This window comes from Amphiura filiformis, chromosome 2 (genome assembly GCF_039555335.1).
Source record: "Amphiura filiformis chromosome 2, Afil_fr2py, whole genome shotgun sequence".
Classification (NCBI taxonomy): domain Eukaryota; kingdom Metazoa; phylum Echinodermata; class Ophiuroidea; order Amphilepidida; family Amphiuridae; genus Amphiura; species Amphiura filiformis.
The window spans coordinates 24,318,223-24,339,112 of NC_092629.1; the positions used below are offsets into that span (position 1 = coordinate 24,318,223).

The 20,890-nt window shown below is 39.0% G+C and overlaps 1 protein-coding gene across 1 annotated transcript in view; it reads right to left on the bottom strand.

Moving 5' to 3' along the window:
* LOC140171327 (uncharacterized) overlaps positions 1–15,093 on the bottom strand; it is a 41,918-nt gene extending 26,825 nt beyond the window's left edge. Inside the window, exons 1-6 of the mRNA XM_072194571.1 lie at positions 14,988–15,093; positions 13,543–13,637; positions 11,849–12,033; positions 11,049–11,212; positions 8,661–8,848; positions 6,946–7,020 (exon numbers count right to left, since the gene is read on the bottom strand). Of these exons, the coding sequence (XP_072050672.1) occupies positions 6,946–7,020; positions 8,661–8,848; positions 11,049–11,212; positions 11,849–12,033; positions 13,543–13,624 (694 nt within the window). The 5' untranslated portion in view covers positions 13,625–13,637; positions 14,988–15,093. The remainder of the gene's footprint in view (positions 1–6,945; positions 7,021–8,660; positions 8,849–11,048; positions 11,213–11,848; positions 12,034–13,542; positions 13,638–14,987) is intronic.
* Between the last annotated feature and the right edge of the window lie 5,797 nt (positions 15,094–20,890).

A 20,890-nucleotide genomic window follows, 5' to 3' on the forward strand; every position in this document is an offset into this window, starting at 1 on the left:
CTCATTAAAAATCACCAAAATATTTTCTCTCAGAACATAAGTTTACACTATATTTTCTATGGGGTTGACATACATTTTTCATGGCCAAAAGGGAGCCCTGGAAATAATTTTAGGTCCCCTAACAAGTGTTTGTGAACGGAAAGATAGTCAATGTCTGTCTAAGTTCTTCTGTTCTTTGGTATAGGATCACAGTCGTCTAAGTATATCCAGTAATTGAGAATATAATGTAAGATTGGATAAAGTTGCACTGAGAGTGGGTCCCATGCATGACCATGCCATTTTTTTTTGAAAAAAGGTGTTGTATTCAAGAACGAGACTTAAAAGATTTCTAAATTGTTCAGTTGGTGGTTTGTTAAAACATGTTATTAACCTGGAGTTTTCAAAGGCTTTGCATGCTATACCTATTGCTTCAGATTAATAATGTTTCAGTATTATATGTACAGCTGTGCCAACTATTATTTCTAGTGATATATTAGAGTGGGACTGGTTTGTTAGCCTCTAGTTTGTTTATGATGTCAGAAGCATCGTTCAAATAATTATATAGATTGTTTTGAGGTTATAAGTTTTAAGAAATAGTCATAACATGTGGATATTTTGGATGTAGGTCCATTATGACTAATAATTAGTAGGCCTATATAATAGGATGTGCATGGAAGAGTAAGTTATCTGGAGGTGGTTTATGGACTTCCGGTAGAAGGCATGTGTAGTTTGTTATATGAGTCAAGAAAGGCCCCATCTTCCTTGATATATTTGGAGTTGTACATATCTACGAGTGTGTTATGTACATGTTGAGCTTTATCATGCATTTTGGGGGGGGTTTGATGACTATATCGTGGATGTTATAGAGTTTATTGTAAAGTGCATTTCTTTCTTTTGTTGCAAGATTTGATTGTGGTCATGTGAATCTTAGATGACAAATTTAATTTTTGGTTTTCAGAGTGTAATGGTACCCATTTTGATTTGAGTCTGAAAGGAGCAATTTTGTTTTTGTTTTTAGGCAACGAAAAAAGAAAACCCTGTTCTACGGGCCCGACCGACCCAGAGTTTGAACAAATTGGGAATAACATTTTACCTGTACAAATGAATGCCGACCCAAATTTCGGAAATTTCAGGAACAAAAGTTTTTATTTGTATTTTCTCAAATTGCAAATTATTTACAAATTTTGGTGATTTTTGGGGTCATTTAAAAAAAAAGAAGATAAAAAAAGGCTGACCGACGTAGAACAGGGTATCTTTTTTCGTCAACTTATCGTGCATGATAGAAGATACTCTCATTTTTCTTGCAAAATTGGTGTGTGACGATGTGCGTTCACACAATTTGCAAACCTTAAATGGTCTATATAATATAATGCGAACTATGCAAATTACATAGGCCTATGATAAAATGCCACTTTAGTATCATTATGCACATAATTATTATACAAGCCAAAGATCATCATTTATGGGTCATTTCTGTTCATAGTCTCCGGCATTATGTTGGCAAACAATCCCTTCTTCTCCTTCAGTCTCCATCTCCTTCCTTTGTCCTAATGATTCCTTCTCTTTTCCTTCCTTTGTCTATTCTTCACCCTTTTCATCCACCTTATTCTGCCTCTACATCATCTCATTTTTTTTCCTTTCTGTTCTTCTAAACCTTTTCATCTTTTTATGTACATCTAGGCCTATGTACGGGTCCAAATGGGATATGGCCTAAGTGGGACATGGCCTAAGTGGGACATGGCCTAAATGGGACATGGTCCTAGTGGGACATGGACCTAGTGGGACATGGCCCTAGTGGGACATGGACCTAGTGGGACATGGCCCTAGTGGGATATGGCCCTAGTGGGACATGGACCTAGTGGGACATGGACTAAGTGGGACATGGCCCTAGTGGGACATGGACCAAGTGGGACATGGCCCTAGTGGGACATGGACCAAGTGGGACATGGCCCTAGTGGGACATGGACCAAGTGGGACATGGCCCTAGTGGGATTGGCCAAAGTGGGATTGGACCAAATGGGATTGGACCAAGTGGGAACTGGACCAAGTGGGAATGGACCAAGTGGGATTGGACCAAATGGGATTGGACGAAGTGGGATTGGACCAAATGGGATTGGACCAAGTGGGAATAATCCGTTAAAAATAACCAAGTTTTTCCCCTTTGTTACGTTATAAAAACTATGAGTAAACACTATTTCGCTTAAACCAACTTCCCATTGCCCAGATAGGCGCAATGGTCGGGCCAATATCGTTTTGTATTGACTAGGTGAATTGTCAGGGTATGTCGCTAAAGAGGCGTCACAAGGCAATGTTACATAAAAATGTTGACTTTCCATAATGTAATCCGTTAGCAAACTAAACTCTACTCAAGGCGATCACGCCCTTTTATTAGTTTTTGTTTGGGTCTTCTAACGTATCAACCCATGAATTAAATTTTGACGGATAATGTTTCCATTTTACAAAATATTCAGTCTTTCCATTTCTTTTTCGTTTCCTTACTACCTTTTCTACTTCATACAACGCATCTTTGGTTTTAATCACTTTTTGTAGTTCATGTTCATAAAATGTTCCTTGAATAGCTTCGCCTAAATAATCCTCTAAAGCGTATACAGGCGGATTTCTCGGGTAACGTTTTACGATCGTAAATATTTCTTCCGAATAATTTACGAGGTAACTTTTTTCAAATCTAAGTTTTGACTTTGAAATTCTAACCTGGTCGCCCGTTGCAAATTTAAAATTGCGGTTATAGCGTCTCTCATTACCGTACAAGTTTTGGCGAACTATATGTTGGTTCGCATCAGTCACCTTTACCGGGGGCATCTTAATGCTACGGTGGTACGCACCGTTATACGCATCAAGTAGGCTTTGTAGGATATCTATGTATTTGTGGGAATTTTTGTGGGTAAAGTATTTATACATACGACCTTTCAAGGTTCGATTAAACCTTTCAACGACCGATGCTTTTGTTTCGTTGCCGGTAGTGTAAAAACGTATACCGTTTTCTTTCAATTTAGCTTGAAATAATCTATTTGTAAATTCAGTACCACGATCCGTCTGTATACACTCGGGTTGACGACCGGAAGCTAAAATAGTTTGAATTGCTTTAACTAGAGTCTTACCCGTCTTATCCTTTAACGGAATACCCCATGCATACTTGGAAAATACATCGATGCACGTTAAAATGTATTTGAAACCTTTATTATAACGTTTTAATGACGAAAGGTCAGCCAAATCCATTTGCCATAATTCATCTATAGTATTAACATACACTCTATTTCGTTTAAATCTCCGACGGAGTGGTTTGTGCAACGTATAAACATCTTGTTCCGCTAACCACCTTTTGATTTTTGAAAGGGTAATATCAGGAAATTTACGTTTTGCCCCTCTATACAAGGCAGATACACCGGTATAACCGGCCGGATTAGATACATCATAGTACGTTTTATGTAAGAACTTTTCTAGTTTAGTACTCATGGTTACATCCCCGTCGTACCGTATGAACAAAAAGCAAACCTTCTTATGACAGGATACTACATTACAATGTCTTATTATACAGCCTGTCTCAAAAAAAAAATTGTGCAAGTGAAAAGCGCCCTCTTTGGCAATTAGAAAATACCGTTGTGACTTAATGCTTACATCAACGTCACGGGCGCAGTCTTAGCTCTCAAATGCCGTTTGTTCTGTTCAATTTGCTGGTTCCAATTTCGAGATATGTTTATTTAACAACGAAAGGATAAAATCACAATTGTGCCACTTTTACTAAGGAGGAGAGCTGTAGATATAAACCAATGATAGCTGATGTTGATGCGTCTAATGTACTCCCCCTTTTTGGGGCGCATGCATTAGACACATCAACATCAGCAGGCGTGCATTATTTTGTCTAATATCTCTCCTAACAAGTAATACGCGTTCATTAACCTATAAGTGCGCAATATTTGTTCGTCTTTTAACATGTCTTAAGTGACTAAGAGAACAGTATTTACCATGATAAAATCATTGACATGCACATGCAGAACAGCAGAATGTGAAATCCATTTTTACAGCAGAATGTGAAATATTTATTTATCTTTTAATCTCTTTTAAGTGGAAAAAGAGAATCATCATTCCTGCATCATGATAAAACAGTAAAAACAGTCAAAAATTTTTGTATTGTGTAATTGATGCATTCTTTTGATTTCACGAAGGATCTCTTGATAAACTTGATGGTATGTCACTGTTACATGTAAAGCCCTCTTTCCTAGTAAAAGTGGCACAATTGTGATTTTACCCTTTCGTCTTTAACTAAACATATCTCGAGATTAAAACAAGCAAATTGAACAGAACAAACGCCATTTGAGAGCTAAGACTACACCCGTGACGTTAATATAAGCATTACGTCACAACGGTATTTTCTAAATGCCAGAGAGGGCGCTCTTCACTTGCACAATTTTTTTTGAGACAGGCTGTAGACAAAAAACGCATAGACAAATATTTATAGTTTCTAAATTCTTTTTCGGTATTTATTTTTTCATCAAAACAACAGTTACATGATATTTCATTTTATTACATTTTTTAGAATATCCGTATCCATTTTAAAGTAACGTAGAGTATAGTAAAGGTCAAGGCAACACCAATCATCCTTTTGTACGGCAATATTGCATTATTTGAACGTATTTGAACTTGACTCCAATCTTCGCTATTTACTCTGCCTACGGCAATTTGAGTAGAAGCATCCATGATCGACTCTTTCGTTTCATCATCATCATGCATCTTACATAAATCTACAACAAAGGCTAAAAAGACACACGTGCGCGTTACTCTTTCTTCCGCACTTTGCGAATATCTAAATAATATATCAACCATCGCATCTACTCGTGATGGCGTAAACCAAAAATCATCGGGTTCAAGGTTCGTAAACAGTTCTTGGTAGGCTTCGATTGCGCGAGCCCTCTGGGCTATATCTCTCGCATATTGAATCATTTTAGTTACGCAAGGCTCTGCGTTTGATGATTCTTTCCCATACATCTGATCTTGTAGTATAGCTTGAATTATTCGTCGACTGACATAACCGTCTGTTGATGTTGAGGGTCCATTTGTTTCAGCAGCCATTCTTCGAAAGGATTGTCTTTGTTGCCCACTTCTAACCTGGCAATGTCCACAGCTTCCTTGATGCAAGCACTCACTTTCAGGTTTTCTTGTAAGTTAGCAAAGTTCTGTAAAGTCCACACCCTGCTGTAATGATGCACGATAGCTAAGAAATCAAAAATGGGGCTGGAACCACCGCTCCCTAGATGTAATCGACCTCTGGTAGATTGGAACAATTTGGTAGCGTATACTTTGTCAAGTTGTTCAATAGCTTGTATGTACAAGGTTAACACGATTATATCTTCTGTAGGGTCAGGATCGATACAAATATGTTGTAATTGACTCGGGTGATCCGTCACACAACCATTACACTGTGATTTGATCACTTTATTCACCTCCTCGCATAATAATACTGCAAAAATATATTTAGCAACGTCGTGAATTTTTACAAATTCTTCTTCTCTCATTTGTTCATCTACTTCATCAACCACCAACCACCGATGCGGTAAGCAACACACTTTACTAGACATGGTAACAGTTAGCGTCTCCTTATATCAATTTCGATACAAATAATGACAAATGATAATTCAACATGTCTATTTGTACCTTTCCTACCCATTTTCTGATTGGTCCTTTATGACGTCATAGGTTATTTTTATTTTTCCGAATACATGTTCTAACTTGTTTTTTATTTGTTTGTTTTTAAATTGCATTTTGAAATTATATTTTTTACCCACTATCAGGCTATTTCAAGCACTAACTCCCTAACTATCCCTGACGGTATCTTTACACAAGGTTTTGAAATATGCAAACATACTTTCTTTGCACGCCTTGTTATCTTTAAACAACTAAATCCCTATTGCTAACATCACCGCCCGACTTCGTGCATACAAACTCCTACTTGTATAATATTTTTAAACTTTAACCGACTACCGGGCACTTTTTTTTCTAGGTGAAGGGTTCATGTTTTGTAATCGGTGTTTCAACCATAAGGGGGAATCCCCCACCTGCTCGTTTCGTTTACGATAAAAGGTCATCTCAGGATGACCCGTAATGGTCATCTCAAGATGACCGCACCCCCCTCTCTTTCTATTATGACGGGTAAAGGTCATCTCAGGATGACCCGAAAAGGGTGATCTAAAGATGACCCCAGGGGTCAAGGTTGGGGGGGGGGGGGAAGGGGGAGGGGGACAAACCACAATCATACCTACTACTACTGTCGTTAGCTTGCGTCTTGAGAAAAAACCATTGCGTCTTGAACTCAAAAACTGACAAAAATATTCTGATTTTATATGTGCAGAATTTATAGTGCAGCGTATGCTCACTCGTGCAAGCAGTCTAAAAGCATATGAACATTGACCTCATAATGGCGTATAGCCTACATGCTCACTCACACACAGAGATGTCAATTACCAGGCTATTGTCAGTAGCCTTAGTCGGATGTCCTCGGCTCATTATGCGCCCTTTATGCGAATTATTCCACTTTTGCACCATATTTCACCATTTTAGCTTCAATATAACAAAATATCAAGTTCACAACTTGTGTATTTAGCCCGCATTTCGCGCATTCCTGAGCAAGCTGTTTAAATGACAAAATGCAACACGAGGTTCATTACCACCGTCACTGCCACCGTGCTTTTAGCGGGGCATTTGAGTAGGCCCCGCCATAGCATGGCTGATGCATGAACAGAGAATAAAACTCGTTCAGTTTTAATGCAGTCAGAGGTGTACAATATTCTTACAGCATATAACCACTTCCATGATATAACACAGCAGCGATTTCACCTCAACAAATCCTAAATGCAAAAGATTGATGTCACTACCAATCTAGAGATGACTAGCAGTATAGTCGCTCAGCAAGAAAGGAGGTGTAAATTCACCACAATGAGGTGAGTGACTCACCAGCAGCACTTCTGTGCTTGATGAATATGGCAAAAACATCTGCAAAACTGATATCACTGGAAATGGCAGAACCCCCTAAGATAAGAAAAAAAAATAATAATCTTATTGGCGGGGACTAATCATGGTAACTACACTAGCAGGGTCAAATACAATGCCGACGGGGGGAATTAAAAACTCTCAATAGCATCTTGAACATGCATATCTCTCTTAACCCCAATCAGGGATCTTAAAATTACTATCCGGAAAGGGCGAGTGACAAAATGTCACGCAAAGTCACGATTCCAAATAGGTCTACGACCTGAATAAATTGACATTGGTCAGTCCTTCCTGGTATAGGTGGCACGCTGGAATCACGGAATGGGCCTTTCATAAATGGAGGATAATATTGGTAAATTGATTTGATGAAAGTCCAAATAATGTGGTAATATTATTTTGGCGTGCGTCTGCATCAATGTTTTGTCAAAAAATACTTTTAGAGGCACATATGCTTGGATAATACATGGAATTATATGGTATGCAATTGGAAAGATGGAAACGATCGATTTCGGTGTTGAAATTAGCAAATCAATTTTCTCGGTCAAATAAAAAGCGATAATTATAATGCTTGATACTGTAAAAAAAATTTCAAACCCTGTAGTTAAACTTAGGTGTAAAATTTAAGCTTCTAGTGTAAGATTTTCGATTTTCGATTTTGAAGAATGAATCAAATGCTATTGAAAGATACTGGATATTTACATATACATTTGACACTCAGAACGCTAGTCAGTCGATGGCTATTGTTATACAACACCCACTCAGTCACTTAATTATGCACTGGAAACGATCGATTTCGGTGTTGAAATTAGCAAATCAAATGTAACATTTTCGATTTTCGATTTTGAAGAATGAATCAAATGCTATTGAAAGATGCTGGATATTTACATATACATTTGACACTCAGAACGCTAGTGAGTCGATGGCTATTGTTATACAACACCCACTCAGTCACTTAATTATGCACTGGAAACGATCCAATTCGGTGTTGAACTTAGCAAATTAATTTTATCGGTCAAATAAAAAGCGATAAATATAATGCTTGGTACTGTAAAAAAAATTCAAACCCTGGTGTTAAATTTAGGCTTCGATATCTAGTGTAAGATTTTCGATTTTCACAAGCTTCAACTTGGAGTTTTTTGTTGGTCAACGTTTTTGTTTTTGAAAGTAACATAATGAAATTAACATAATTCGCTAACGAAAGATATTTCCCAACTTTCTAAAGCACATCATATAAGGCTACATGTCATAGTTTTGTCAGAATTTCGGTTTTGATTGCACCATTTTTAAATTCCGACTACCAATTTTGTCAAAATCAACTCGTGAATGTACCCATGGATGGATGATTTTGCAAGCAACAATAGAAATATCGATTATTTCTGCTGGTTATAATTATTACAAATTAAGTACTGAGTTGGGCAGTAATTGAAAAAGGTGAAATCAAAATAGATATTCTGACAACTATACTCGTCATCCACACGAGGTGCCTTATTGAGTTGGGGAAAATATTTCTTTAGCTACCTATATAAGTTTAAAAGGTTAATTCCAAAAAAGCTCACGGACGAAGTTGAGGTCTATAAAAATCAAAAATATTACACTAAAAGGCACAATTTCAACAATAGAGGATGGTGAGTAGCGTTCTGAGTGTTAAATGCATGGTTACTTCTCTCTAACAACATTACCTGCTTGAACTGCGGCTTTCGTTGGTTGATTGCTGTAAGTGAAATACGGGTGCGTTTGTCCGCTCACTCTATCCCAGTAGCAAACACCTGGCTCGGTTATCATCGCAAACCACGCTTGATCAACCTCACAACCCATGTAAGCACCTTGAAACATATAGAAATGACGTGTGACGAGTCCTTCGTAATCCCTGAATGTTTAAGAATAAACATGACTTTTAATTTTATTGTACTCACTCTCTGCGCTGTCGAGGGTATTTAGCAAACTATAATAGAAATGCAACCTGGAGATAAATAATAAGAGTAAATAATGATAGTGTCGAGCTAAACAAACTTTAAAAAATGTAGAAAACCTGTTTAGATAAGATGGAAATGGGCGATTATGACCCCTGTCCCTTAATTGCGGGTCAAATATAGGTCCACCATCAAAACCAGCTAAGCTGAACTTATACTCCATCACTATAAAGCGGCCGAAGACCGACTGATTTCTGCCAATGAGTATATCACGATTTTCCCAACGCAACAAACAGTGCACTACCTCATCACTTTAAACTAAGGGAATTGTGAAATCTCACAAAAATTGCCCCCTCAAAAGTCCAGTTTTAATATGTTTAAAACTGGTTTAAATCCATGTTTGTCCATGTGGTAATCAGTATCGGAAATAGTTAAGCCTAGATCGGCGTCTTCGTGTAAAACTAAAAATTTGTAAAACCTCCGGATCCGGAACTTTATTCCATATCCCAAACCCCGTATCCACGGGCTCTTACGCTCGTCGACGAACGTTGAACACACACATCCATTTGCGTCTCATTTCGCGAACTTTTCAGAGGAAAAACACGACTTTTTCAGCAATTTTGCGACTTGTTAGCCTTTCAGCAATGCCTCATTTTGGTTAATGGTTTGAAATATACCCTTTTATTTGGATAGAAATGCATACAAGCAGGGCCGGATTTACCTTTTTGGGTGCCTGGGCCTGGAGGACCAAACTCACAGTGAGGAAGGCATGTGCTCTCACTAGCTGATTGATTGGTTCTATTTTTTCTACCCCCCCCCCCCTAGTTCCTCGAGGAACTACATATATGTCACACCATATATTTCGCGAACTTTCCGACGAGCATGCTTGAGTACCCGCGGTACATTTGGCTGCATTAACTCTGAAGGGGGACATGACGATACAAATTGCACCAAATTTGTTACAACATGAAGGGACCATTTTTGGGACCAAGTTTTGGTCGCACTGTGACCTTCGACGCCTCGAGGGAACCACGGGGGGGGATAGAAAAATAAAACCAATCAAATTTTTATCATTTTAGGTTTAAGGATGGCAAAAAACATTGGTTCCAAGTAATGTATCAAAAGAAAACCTCGAAGCCATAAAATTTGTATATCGCAAATTACATAAAATCTAAATTATTTGATATCAGAAGGACATTCCTCGTATTCCTAGTAATTTGAGACCAGTTTCGATGAAATCGAACCATTTTTAGATTGTGTCCTCTGTGTATATGAAATGTTTGACATTTGACTTATTCAACCGAGTATGCATGAGTACCCAGGTACCCTTGGCTGCATTAAATTCTGAAGGGGGACATGACGATACAAATTGCACCAAAATTGTTACTTCAGTATATGTTTGAGATTTCTTATGATAAGGGGAGTAATTTGAGACCAGTTTCTATGAAATCGGACTATTTTTAAATTGTGTCCCCTGTGTATAATAATGTTTGACACTTGACCTATCCGACCGTAAAACTCCTGACCTAAGCACTGTAGAAAATATGTCAAGAGGATTCATTACAACATGATGGGACTATTTTGGGACCAAGTTTTGGCCCCACTGTGATCTTCGACCCCTCGAGGGAACCACAACAGGACCAATCAAATTTGTATCATTTTAGGTTTAAGGATGGCAAAAAACATCGGTTCCAATAATGTATCAAAAGAAAACCTGCAAACCATAAAATTTGTATCATATCACGATTACAAAAAAATCAAAATTATTTGATATCAGAAGAACATTCCTCGTATTCAGAATGCAATTTCATATGTATGATGTGCTCTCATGTCTCACCAAAATACTGTGCAAACATTGCTATCCGATCCCTTAACCCGGCGCTCATAATATATCTCTTATTTTCAATGGTGCAATGTTGTTGTTTTTTTGCGAAATCTTTCAGAGCCCCTTCAAAGCGGAATTTATACTCCATCGCTGAGCGACGTGCGATTGGTATTTGACCAATGAGGTATCGCGCTTTTCCCAACACAACCAAAATCGCTCCACCTCATTAGCTAAAACCAATTGCTATCTCTAAGCGATGTAAATGTAGTATAAATTCAGCTTTAAACTAATCACTCGTCACTCAGCGACGGATAGTGAAGTTTATGATTTACCCTTCAATGCTGAAGAATTGGAAATCAGTTGTAGAACTCGTCAAATCAGTCCAAGATGAGCGGATGAGATTGGATTCACTAAACCAACTGGTGATGTCGGATCCTCGTCCATCGAATATAATCTCTCTTACTAGCGACTCGGATGTGTAAAGTGCTACTCGGACCTGGAATAGCAAGATATAGTGACTCCTAATTGTGGTTATTTTAATGTGTCGCTTGTTCGGAATTATGTTTGTTTTATAGCCAATCAAAAACAAACAATGGATTAATGATTTTCAATAAGCCCAATCGCCACTGTAACTTCCGGTTTTTGAGAGCAGTTTTGGGACACTTTGACCTCTGACATGTCAGGGAAAATTGCTGTAATTATTATTAATTTATTTATTATTGTCATAATATTCTCATTAAAAATATTTAAATAATTAATTGTATTCAATAATAATGTTTTTGGGGTTATTTTAATATTTTAGATTATATTTTGTACGCACAAAAACCAATTTTGCGGAATTTTCCCAATAGGTCAGAGGGCAAAGTGTGAAAACTGCAAAAACTGTCCCACAATGCACAAATTATTACACAAACTTAAAACAGTCTGAAAAACATCAGTACTCTAAATACGATCATGAAGTTCATGATTGCATATGCACTTCTCGATGTGAGTGTTGGTAATAGGCATAGAAAACTAATACCTCCATTGTGTTTGATCATATGACGAGCCATTCTTGAGGCAGACTTGTGTGGAACATTAAGGTTATGTCTTAGGGTTGCATGGAATTCATCTTTAATAGCCTAATACGTACCTCGATAATATCCTGGGCATTCCAGTTCCGGCGTAAAGCAGCCGAGCTTTTGTAATGACCTTGGAAGTCGTCTGTTAGTTTACACGCGTTTGGTTGATTTTCGTTTAGAGCTGTATCTGTTACCCATACATCGTAGGGGTCGGGACGAGACACACCAGCTACTGCGCGAAATACGAGTTGCCAATCTACGAACAAAAGAAGTACATCTCAAATAATGCTTTGCATGCTGTGGCCATATAGGCTTCAACATAAAGAGCCACTGAACCAGGCTTATTTGAACTCACTTTAATGCACTTTTTATGCTGATTTCAAATATTGTCATGACAAAAATGGAACTTGTAGTCTGCAGTCGACATCCGTTACATCTGTTTGACCTCGTAATAAAACCTCATTTGAACCCAGTGAGTGTTGCCGATACATTATAAGCAGTGAAAGTATAAAGGCGTGGCGAATCAATGATCGACCTTCCCGTCCACGCCAAATGTCCCCGGGTTTAAAAAATGTTACGTATAGCCAACTATCCAATACCTATTGATGTATCTTAATCCATTGACTCGCAAAGAAAACATACTTTCAAACAATATCCAAAACCCGGGATCTTATGTTATTCGTCGTAAAAGTGACGTAATAAGAAGATTTTAATATTAAAATTACCATAGTAATAGATTGCAGACATACACAGGTGGTGAGTGCAACCTGCTTGTAATGCAGGGCGATATATTCAAAATTTGTATTCATCTATTGTTATGGTAGTTAATCCTAATTATAACGTCACTTATACTTCACGAATACAGTGAACTAACACAATTTGGCGTCTTGATGGAAATATTGTAACTTATTGTAAGTTAATTGTATAGCTTTTGTTCTCAATGGATCAAGGTCCCATTTGCAAAAAATAACTAGCACTCCAGGTTCACATAAGTCAAGCTTTCAACACGTGAATGCTTGATAGGCCTATGGACAGGATGACGAACAACGATTGAATACAAGTCTGATAGCCAAGCTTTAACAGATGAAATGATAGAACAATTAATGACCCCCAAATGACCCCCTTTTTTACTCCAATGGCCTTGTTTTTGTACAAAGAAAATACAAACCGAATGGCCCCATGTTTATTCAGGTTGTGTGTTGAATGACCCCATGCTTTTGTAAATGTACATTTTACCTGAAAGGCCCCTACTTTTAACATGACCGCGGCACATCCCTGCCACTTCAGATCAGTCCCAGAACAACGCCAAATATGGATTAAAAGACCTTTGACCTTGGATGTACAACAGCATGTTATGATCTAATGGGAAACTGTGCACATCAACAAACACCATTTCTATCAAAAAGGCAACGTCTGATATAATTTGAAACCACATAAATTACTAGAGTTGGTTCTTCTCTTGGATTTGGACCAAGCTTTAGAATATCGAATGTTGCGTTTTGAAATAAAACAAACCAGAAATTTATCACCCATTGTAAAGATATGGCACATGTACCGAATACATGTACATACATTGGCTGACCTTGTGGATTTCCTGGCCCAGCCATGCTAACCACATAAGGAGATTATACGATTAACCTAGTGCAGCTATTGTCATAGCAGGGTATTATTATGTAATACTCCTGATCCATATTTGGCGTTCTCTTGGACTGCAGATAGGGAGTGCCCTCCCCGCATAAAGTACTTATACGTAGTGATTACGTACCGCCTTGTGCCCGTACTCCTCCAAAGCTTCGAACTAGTAGAGCCAATATTAGACAGATTTGTGCGGTTTTGCAGCTCCCCATCGTTATGATGAAACTTGAAAGGCAAGAGAAGCAATATTGTTATCCATCCAAACATATTTTGTAAAACAAAATGGATATTTTGTGAAATAGGACTATTCTCCTGTGTTGTTTTCTGGTTCGTAATTCCTGTAATAATTCATTGTTACAGGTTGTCATTTTCATCGTAAAGGGGTCATGAATAAGTTGGTGACCAGAGTCAGTTTTTGAATGACTACCTACCGTAAAGATTCGACTAATGGCGCTATGGGCTCCCTTTACATAGGTGGAATAGGTGGAATTTTAGGCACAACCTAAAAGTGCCTTCACGTAAAATTCCCACCAGGAAATAAGGGCACGGAGTCTTAATTCTTGTTGGGATTTCAGAGGAGGGAGCTCTTTATTTGCACATGAAATTCAAAAGGGAGCCCAAGTATTCATCCCGCGATGATTTTTTTTTATGAACCCGATGAAACATAAATTTCATGACAAATTATTAAAAAATTATATTTTTGACATTTAACAGTCCTCGAAGTAAACTATATAAATCAAATGATATGTACTTTTAAGTGTATGTGTATGTAGCTGGGATAAAAAGCCGTCTGTCATATGAAAATGTGGACCTTTCGTATTGAAGATATACATTTTTCCCCAAGAGACTTAATTTTTTTCGGTGTTTTAGGGGAAATGTGTATCTTCAATACAAAAGGTTATAATTTTCATATGATGGACGGCTTTACCTCCTAGCTACATACACTTTAAGTACAAATCATTAGATTTATAAAGTTTACTTCGAGGACTGCTAAATATCAAAACCATAAAAAAAAAGTGTGAATTTTGATATCAGAAAGACATTCCTCGTACTCATAATGTAATTTGGTGTGTCTGATGTGCTCCCAGGCCCCCGAATATACTGTGCAAAGGTGGGTAATCGACCCCTTAAAATGAAATGTGAGTTATTTCACCCTATTTTATCATGAGCAAACCATTATTATTTTCTCTTGTGAAGGTGGCTTGGGAATAGTTCCTTGAACACAGGTGTTTTCTTCTTTTTGCCTAGTTACAAAAATCAGAGCTTAAACTTAAGCATATGACAAGGCTTAAGCTACCAGTACAATACTGGCATGCTAAATCAACCAATTCAGTTTCACCTATATCGATTCTGCGCCTGCTCCAAGCGGTAAAATTGTATATTTACGTGCCTTGCGCGCACTTCAACATAAATATCGTTTCAACTCAATTTCAACTTCATGAGTAGTATTTTTATATTTTTATTTTGGGGGTAGGCTATCCTATATCCTTGCCCCCTTCCCCCAGGGCACAACCCATAGCTACGCCAATGCACACACACCCCTACAATCCACCACCAACTAAATTGATGACTCACCGATGGTAACTACTGATTTCTCTTCCTTCCTTATTCCTTCAAAAATACATGTATCAACTTCGTGTCTTCTGCCGCTTTAATAATTTCGGCGAACTTGACATACGCTATGGCACAAGTAACAAAGTCAGTATCATAACTGGCTGCATATGATTTTAATTAATAATATGGAATATCTTAGTGTGAGCTCTTTGAGCCGTGAAATTTACTTTTCTACTTGACACACATAAAGATTGGAAAAAGATTAATGGCTGAATCGCTGTTTGATGACAACTTGCCCAGGGCATAATGTTAACCGATATATGTATATAATTTGAATGTAAAATGAAAGTTCCATAACATTCGTAGACTGTAAAACATGAGATGATTTTTGGTATTTTGGCCGTCATCTTGGATTGAAGGAAAATTGGGGTGGCCCCTGGGCTTATTTTACTTTTTTTCATCCAAAGTAACAAACTTGTCAAGTATGGTTTTGGTAGAAAAAGTGGTAGATTTTTCATGGGATGGACCTGACTGTACGTGTCATTTATACCTATAGGACCCTATCGAATAATATCATTAACAAATGAAATGGCAGCCATGTTGATGGACAGTCTAAGATGACAGATGGACAAGTTTCTAGTTCGATTCGACAATCATTCATATTTATCTCATGTTTTATTTTATAATCATGCGAATTGCCCCGGGGAGACCTTCCTGGTGGACAGCATTTATGACTACCTATAGATCCATACTGCAGTTACTGTCCGTTTTCCTATACACAATACACGGTGCTCTTACCATTGACGCGTAACCTCTACAAATAGCGTATGTCAGAAGTATGGGTAATTGCCTAGTTAACGTCGCTGTGTGAAAAATAACCGGCCAATATTAAAAGTACTCTTCTAAAATTCTAGAAAATATAGTTTTGTAACATGTCCTAAATTTTAGCTAATTTAGGTGTTTGGAAATATTCGCACTTTGGTGTTTTAGGAAGGATATGTAAACGACAGATAACACCAAAAAATATGAAGAAATTATTTCCAAACCGTGTTACGGCCCACAGCCATTATGTTTCTCATTTTCAAGCATGTGGTTAACAATATGAACAGTATTGTCTCATTTCGTGAACAAAGGCCACACAGTAATTGTTACCTTGCGTTTGGTTTATAATCGTTCACCCAACTGAAACTATAATGCCAGCTCATTGCTCATTGCACATGTAAAACAGACACATGTGTGTGTGGATTTAACCAGAGAAGATCTGATGTAACATAGTTGAGCTGTTTTCAATGAGTGTTATCTTGGTTTAATAGCTTTTAATAGGGTTTAAGGTCGTGGTGAATTCTACTGTAGACCTGACTGCATCATGCTTGGTCTTAAAGAAAATGTACATTTGAAGCCACTAGTCGCTACGTAGGTGACAAAATTGCATTTTAATAGCCAGGGATGCAAATTGTGTGGGAGCGGGGAGCACCGCTCCTAGGAAATGAGAGTCAAAATTGAGGAAATAATGCCATGGGAAGAAAAAAGAAAAAGAGGAAAAAGGAGGGAGAGAGAAGAAAAGGGGGGAGAGGAAGGGGGGAAAGAAAAGAAGAGGAGTGAGGTACAGAATAATAGGGGAGGGCTGTGAGGCAGTGAAGCTACTGAATGGAAGAGAGGAAATATTTAAAGACACTGGTCACTGGTTGTGCAAAACTTAGAGGAATTCACATTATTGTTCAAGAAATTAGAGCAAAAAAGAGGAAGGTGTTAGTGTTAGAATATGGAAATGGGGAAATTTACAATTCATCACCATAGGAGGTATTCAATGTAATTTAACAGGAAAGAAGTTGGATGAAGGCAGGTGGAAACAGGGCACATATCTGAGGAAATTTACTGAGAGGCGGCAATCATATCTGAGGAAATAAATATAGAGGCAGCAATGAGGATTTTATGGGAACAAAAGGCATGAAGGAATTCAGTGTATCAATACTAATGCCACTGAAAAGAGGACAAACTGGAAAATTTTTGTGAAATTTAAAAAGAAGAACCATAAAGCACTGAACAAGTTGTACTCCCTCTGACAAAAAAATGAAAGATGAAATGGGGGGGGTGGTAAAGGAAAATTAAAGGGGAAAGGAGCCTCTGTCCCACCAAAATTGACCCCAAACTAGTGTAAAATACCAAATTTTCCTCATAAAACCTTTTTCGGAAGCTCAAAGACTTAACATAGAGTCACTCTAAAAATACACGCTATGTTAACATTCTCATCTTTTGAAGTACAGAAAAAAGCTATTTTGTATGGTATTATTGAGGAAATCTTGAGCCTAAAACCTTGCTCCAGAGGAAGAAATCACAATTTGCACCCCTGTTAATAGCTGCCATGTTACACATTAACGTACAGGAGAATGTGCTATAATTTGAGACTGAATTTAAAAGACTAGTGTGCGTCAGACGTCACTATCAACATGGTCAATCAAATTTCCCACGATCTTTGATTGCTTAGTTGCGCGTAAAAGGAAGATTAATTCATCTGGTACCTTCATCGAGAAAAGGAATCGCAGAAAATGGCGAAAAATTACGGTACTTTTACCAAAAGCAACTTTTTAGGCATTGTTGGCACGATTCCTTCAGAAAAGAAAGTTGTGGATCCTTATGCGGTCTCACTCTCCTAGCGCAATGCCTCCACCCAGGAATGGATTGGAGGACATCTCCCATTCACCCGTGTGTGTGGTGAATTGACTACGTAACAATCACACACTCAAGGGTATAGGCCAACTGCACCTATCCGCTCCTTTCGAAAGCCGTATCTTGTTAAACAAATGTATTTAGCTCAAAATATCACAATTAATATTGATTTGAATATGTTATCTTCACATTTCATGCAAAAATGTTTTTTAAAACCCGACTCAGGTACTGATGTAATTTCAACCAAGCATTTCACTGTTTCGTAGTGAATCAACGCTGTGGATGGCGGCGAGTAGTATATAAAGGGGGTTTCTAGCTCCCCCCCCCCCCCCGACCAAACAGGAAATTCCTGTCAGAAGCACACATATTTTTTGACCCCCCCTCGACCAAACAGGAAATTTTCTGTCATAAGCACACCTATTTTTTACCCCCGACCAAACAGGAAATTCATGTCAGAAGAACACGTATTTTTTTACCATCAACCAAATGTCATTTTCCTGTTGAAGCCGCTGCACCCTTGTGAAAAAAAATTAGCTTATAATTAGCACAGCTTGAAAAAAATTGGTTTAAAAATTTTTAATATACAATAAATGGACGAAAATCATTTTCCGTTTCCGACCCCTGAGGAGAGGCGGCGCTGGCGTAGTGAAAACATAACTTAGGAGCAGCGAGATCGAATCAATCAGCGGAGGAGGGAAAGGCGTCCGAGACGCTTCGGACCCAAACCCCCTACAGTTAAAGATTTGCGAAAACAGGCGAGAGATGCTGGAATTCCAAGCCGAGACTATTATCGCATGCGGAAAGCAGAGTTGGCTCAATTTTTGCGAGATACCCACGCGATAGAGCAGGAGCCTTCACAACCATCTCTCGAGATTGAAGAATCAGCGTCCGCGTTAAGGCAGTTTGTGAATCGGTACACGGTGCCGGGGCTGCCTGGTTATACGCCGGAGACGTTTTTGCAAGAGGTCCGGCGACTTGTCCTTGGAGTCCTTGGAGAAAACCGCCGGATATAAGCGAAGATGATTCTTCGATGTATGATGAAGAAGACCAACATCGTGACAGGGGAAGAAGTCATAAAGGAGGCCGCATTTCATTCCGAGCAAAATACCATCCTAGAGGCTACCGATCTTGACGAGGTCTACGATGTCTGCTCGGCAAAAATTCTTGAGCATATTTCCACCTTTCAAAACAGCGGCAGCGGGTGGACGTTCGAGTCGATTTCAGTCCTTGAGCTTCATACGGTGGAGTATGACCCGTTGGGCGGCTCCTCGTACATCCCTCTTCCTGAGGTTTTGGCGAAAAAGAAAGCGATTGTTAATCTCAAAAACGAGGACGACGCGTGCTTCAAGTGGGCCGTCACAAGGGCGACGCACATGGTTGACAAAAACGCAGAAAGGATCGACAAGGCCCTTCGAGCAAAAGCCGCCGAGTTAGATTGGGATGGCGTGGCATTTCCGACACCCCTTTCCGACATCGGCAAATTTGAGAGAAGGGATCCGACTATTTCGGTGAACGTGCACGGTTTTGACGGAAAGAAAGTTTATCCTCTTTGGATTAGCGATCATGATTGTCAAGGCGAGGTCGATTTGCTTCTCATTTCTGACGAAGAAAAGCAACACTACTGCGTCGTCCAAAGTTTGAGCAGATTGCTGAAAACTCAGGTGTCAAAGAAGAAGGTTGCTCGCTACTTTTGCCGAAGGTGCTACGCGTCATACACGTCTAAGGAGCGACTGGCTGTGCACACGGATCTTTGCCGGTTGCATGAATCGGTGAGGAGTGAGATGACTAAAGAGGGCTCCATTCAGGAGTTCCAGAACCATTTTAAATCGCAAAAAGTTCCATTTGTCGTTTACGCTGACTTCGAGTCTTTTACGAAGCCCATCGATACGTGTCAAGCTGTCAACCCATTCACAACGGTAGCTACACAAAAAAGTACCAGAAGCACGAGCCTTCGGGATTTTGTTACTACATCAAATGTTTTAACGATTCGGTGTACAAGCAAGATCCGGTTGTTTATATATACCAAAAGATCGGAAAATGAGGACGTAGCTCGGATTTTTGTGGAGTTCCTTGAGGAAGACGCATTTATCGACAGTTTCAATTACCTCAAAAGATGATCTTTGGCCAGCGGGAACGAGTTGTTTTTGCGAAGTCGAGTAATTGTCACATTTGCGGAAAACCCCTGACTCCTCGAAACGAAGAAAACCGTACCGTTCGGGATCATTGCCATTTTACTGGTACCTTACTTTTACGTTAGATGGAACCCGGACTTCATTTTTCCAACGCTGCGGAGCTGAGTGCAAAGCCTCTACTTTTTTTTCCCCGATTGCGTCCGACGGTTTCATTCCGATGAGGCGCGTTTCTTCGTTATTCAAGGCTCTGATAACATCTGGAAGCCTAGACACCCACTCTGTACTTCTCACATTCTTCCCGTTTCGAGCTTCTATCAAGATTTCTTTTGCATACTGGTGCCCGAACAATCTTTCAGACAAAGTTCGATTGAATCTTTCCACAATCGCTTGAGCTCTGTGCTGACCAGGCTCTCCTCTCCGCACGCTCACATTATGCTTTTTCATGAGTTCGTTTACTTTTCCCATGAACTCTCTTCCTGGATCGACTTGCAAAAGGGTTGACCATTTAAGCGGGCCTCTTGCGTAAATTTTTTCGAAAGCTTTGGCAACCTCTCTCGACTCCTTCGAGCTCAGCGGTTCAGCCTCTTTGTACCTGCTTGCAACGTCCACCACAGTCAGAGCGTATTTGTAAAGCTTACGTCCTCTACCTGGCCTGTCGTGAGGCAAAAAAAGCAGGTCGTCCTGGTGAACTTCGTTGGGGGTGCTTACATCAAATTTTGCCCTAGGGATGTATCTTTGAGGTGGAAGGTAAATTTGCCAGATGGTTTGCTTTTTCAAAAAGTCCGCAGCTTTTTCTTTTGACGTCCCAGCTTCTTTCGCCAACTTGTCTATTGCTGAGACGCCTTTCCAGTATCCTTTTGGACTGTAATATATTTTTGAAAGTTTGTCGTCCATTTTCTTTATTTTCTCATCAATTCACAAAATTTTTCTAGTAGTCCAAATTTTGTTGACGTATTCTTCCTGCGCGTTCATATCTCGCTGATTGACCGAGTCTTGCTGAAAAAAATCGATCGTTCTTTCGAGGATCTGAATTTTTTCCGTTCTTTCTGGGAAGATCCAAGGTGGTCTCAAGCACAGTCTCATTTTGTACCGATCCTTGTACCACGCGGTAAAGCACAGTAGCAT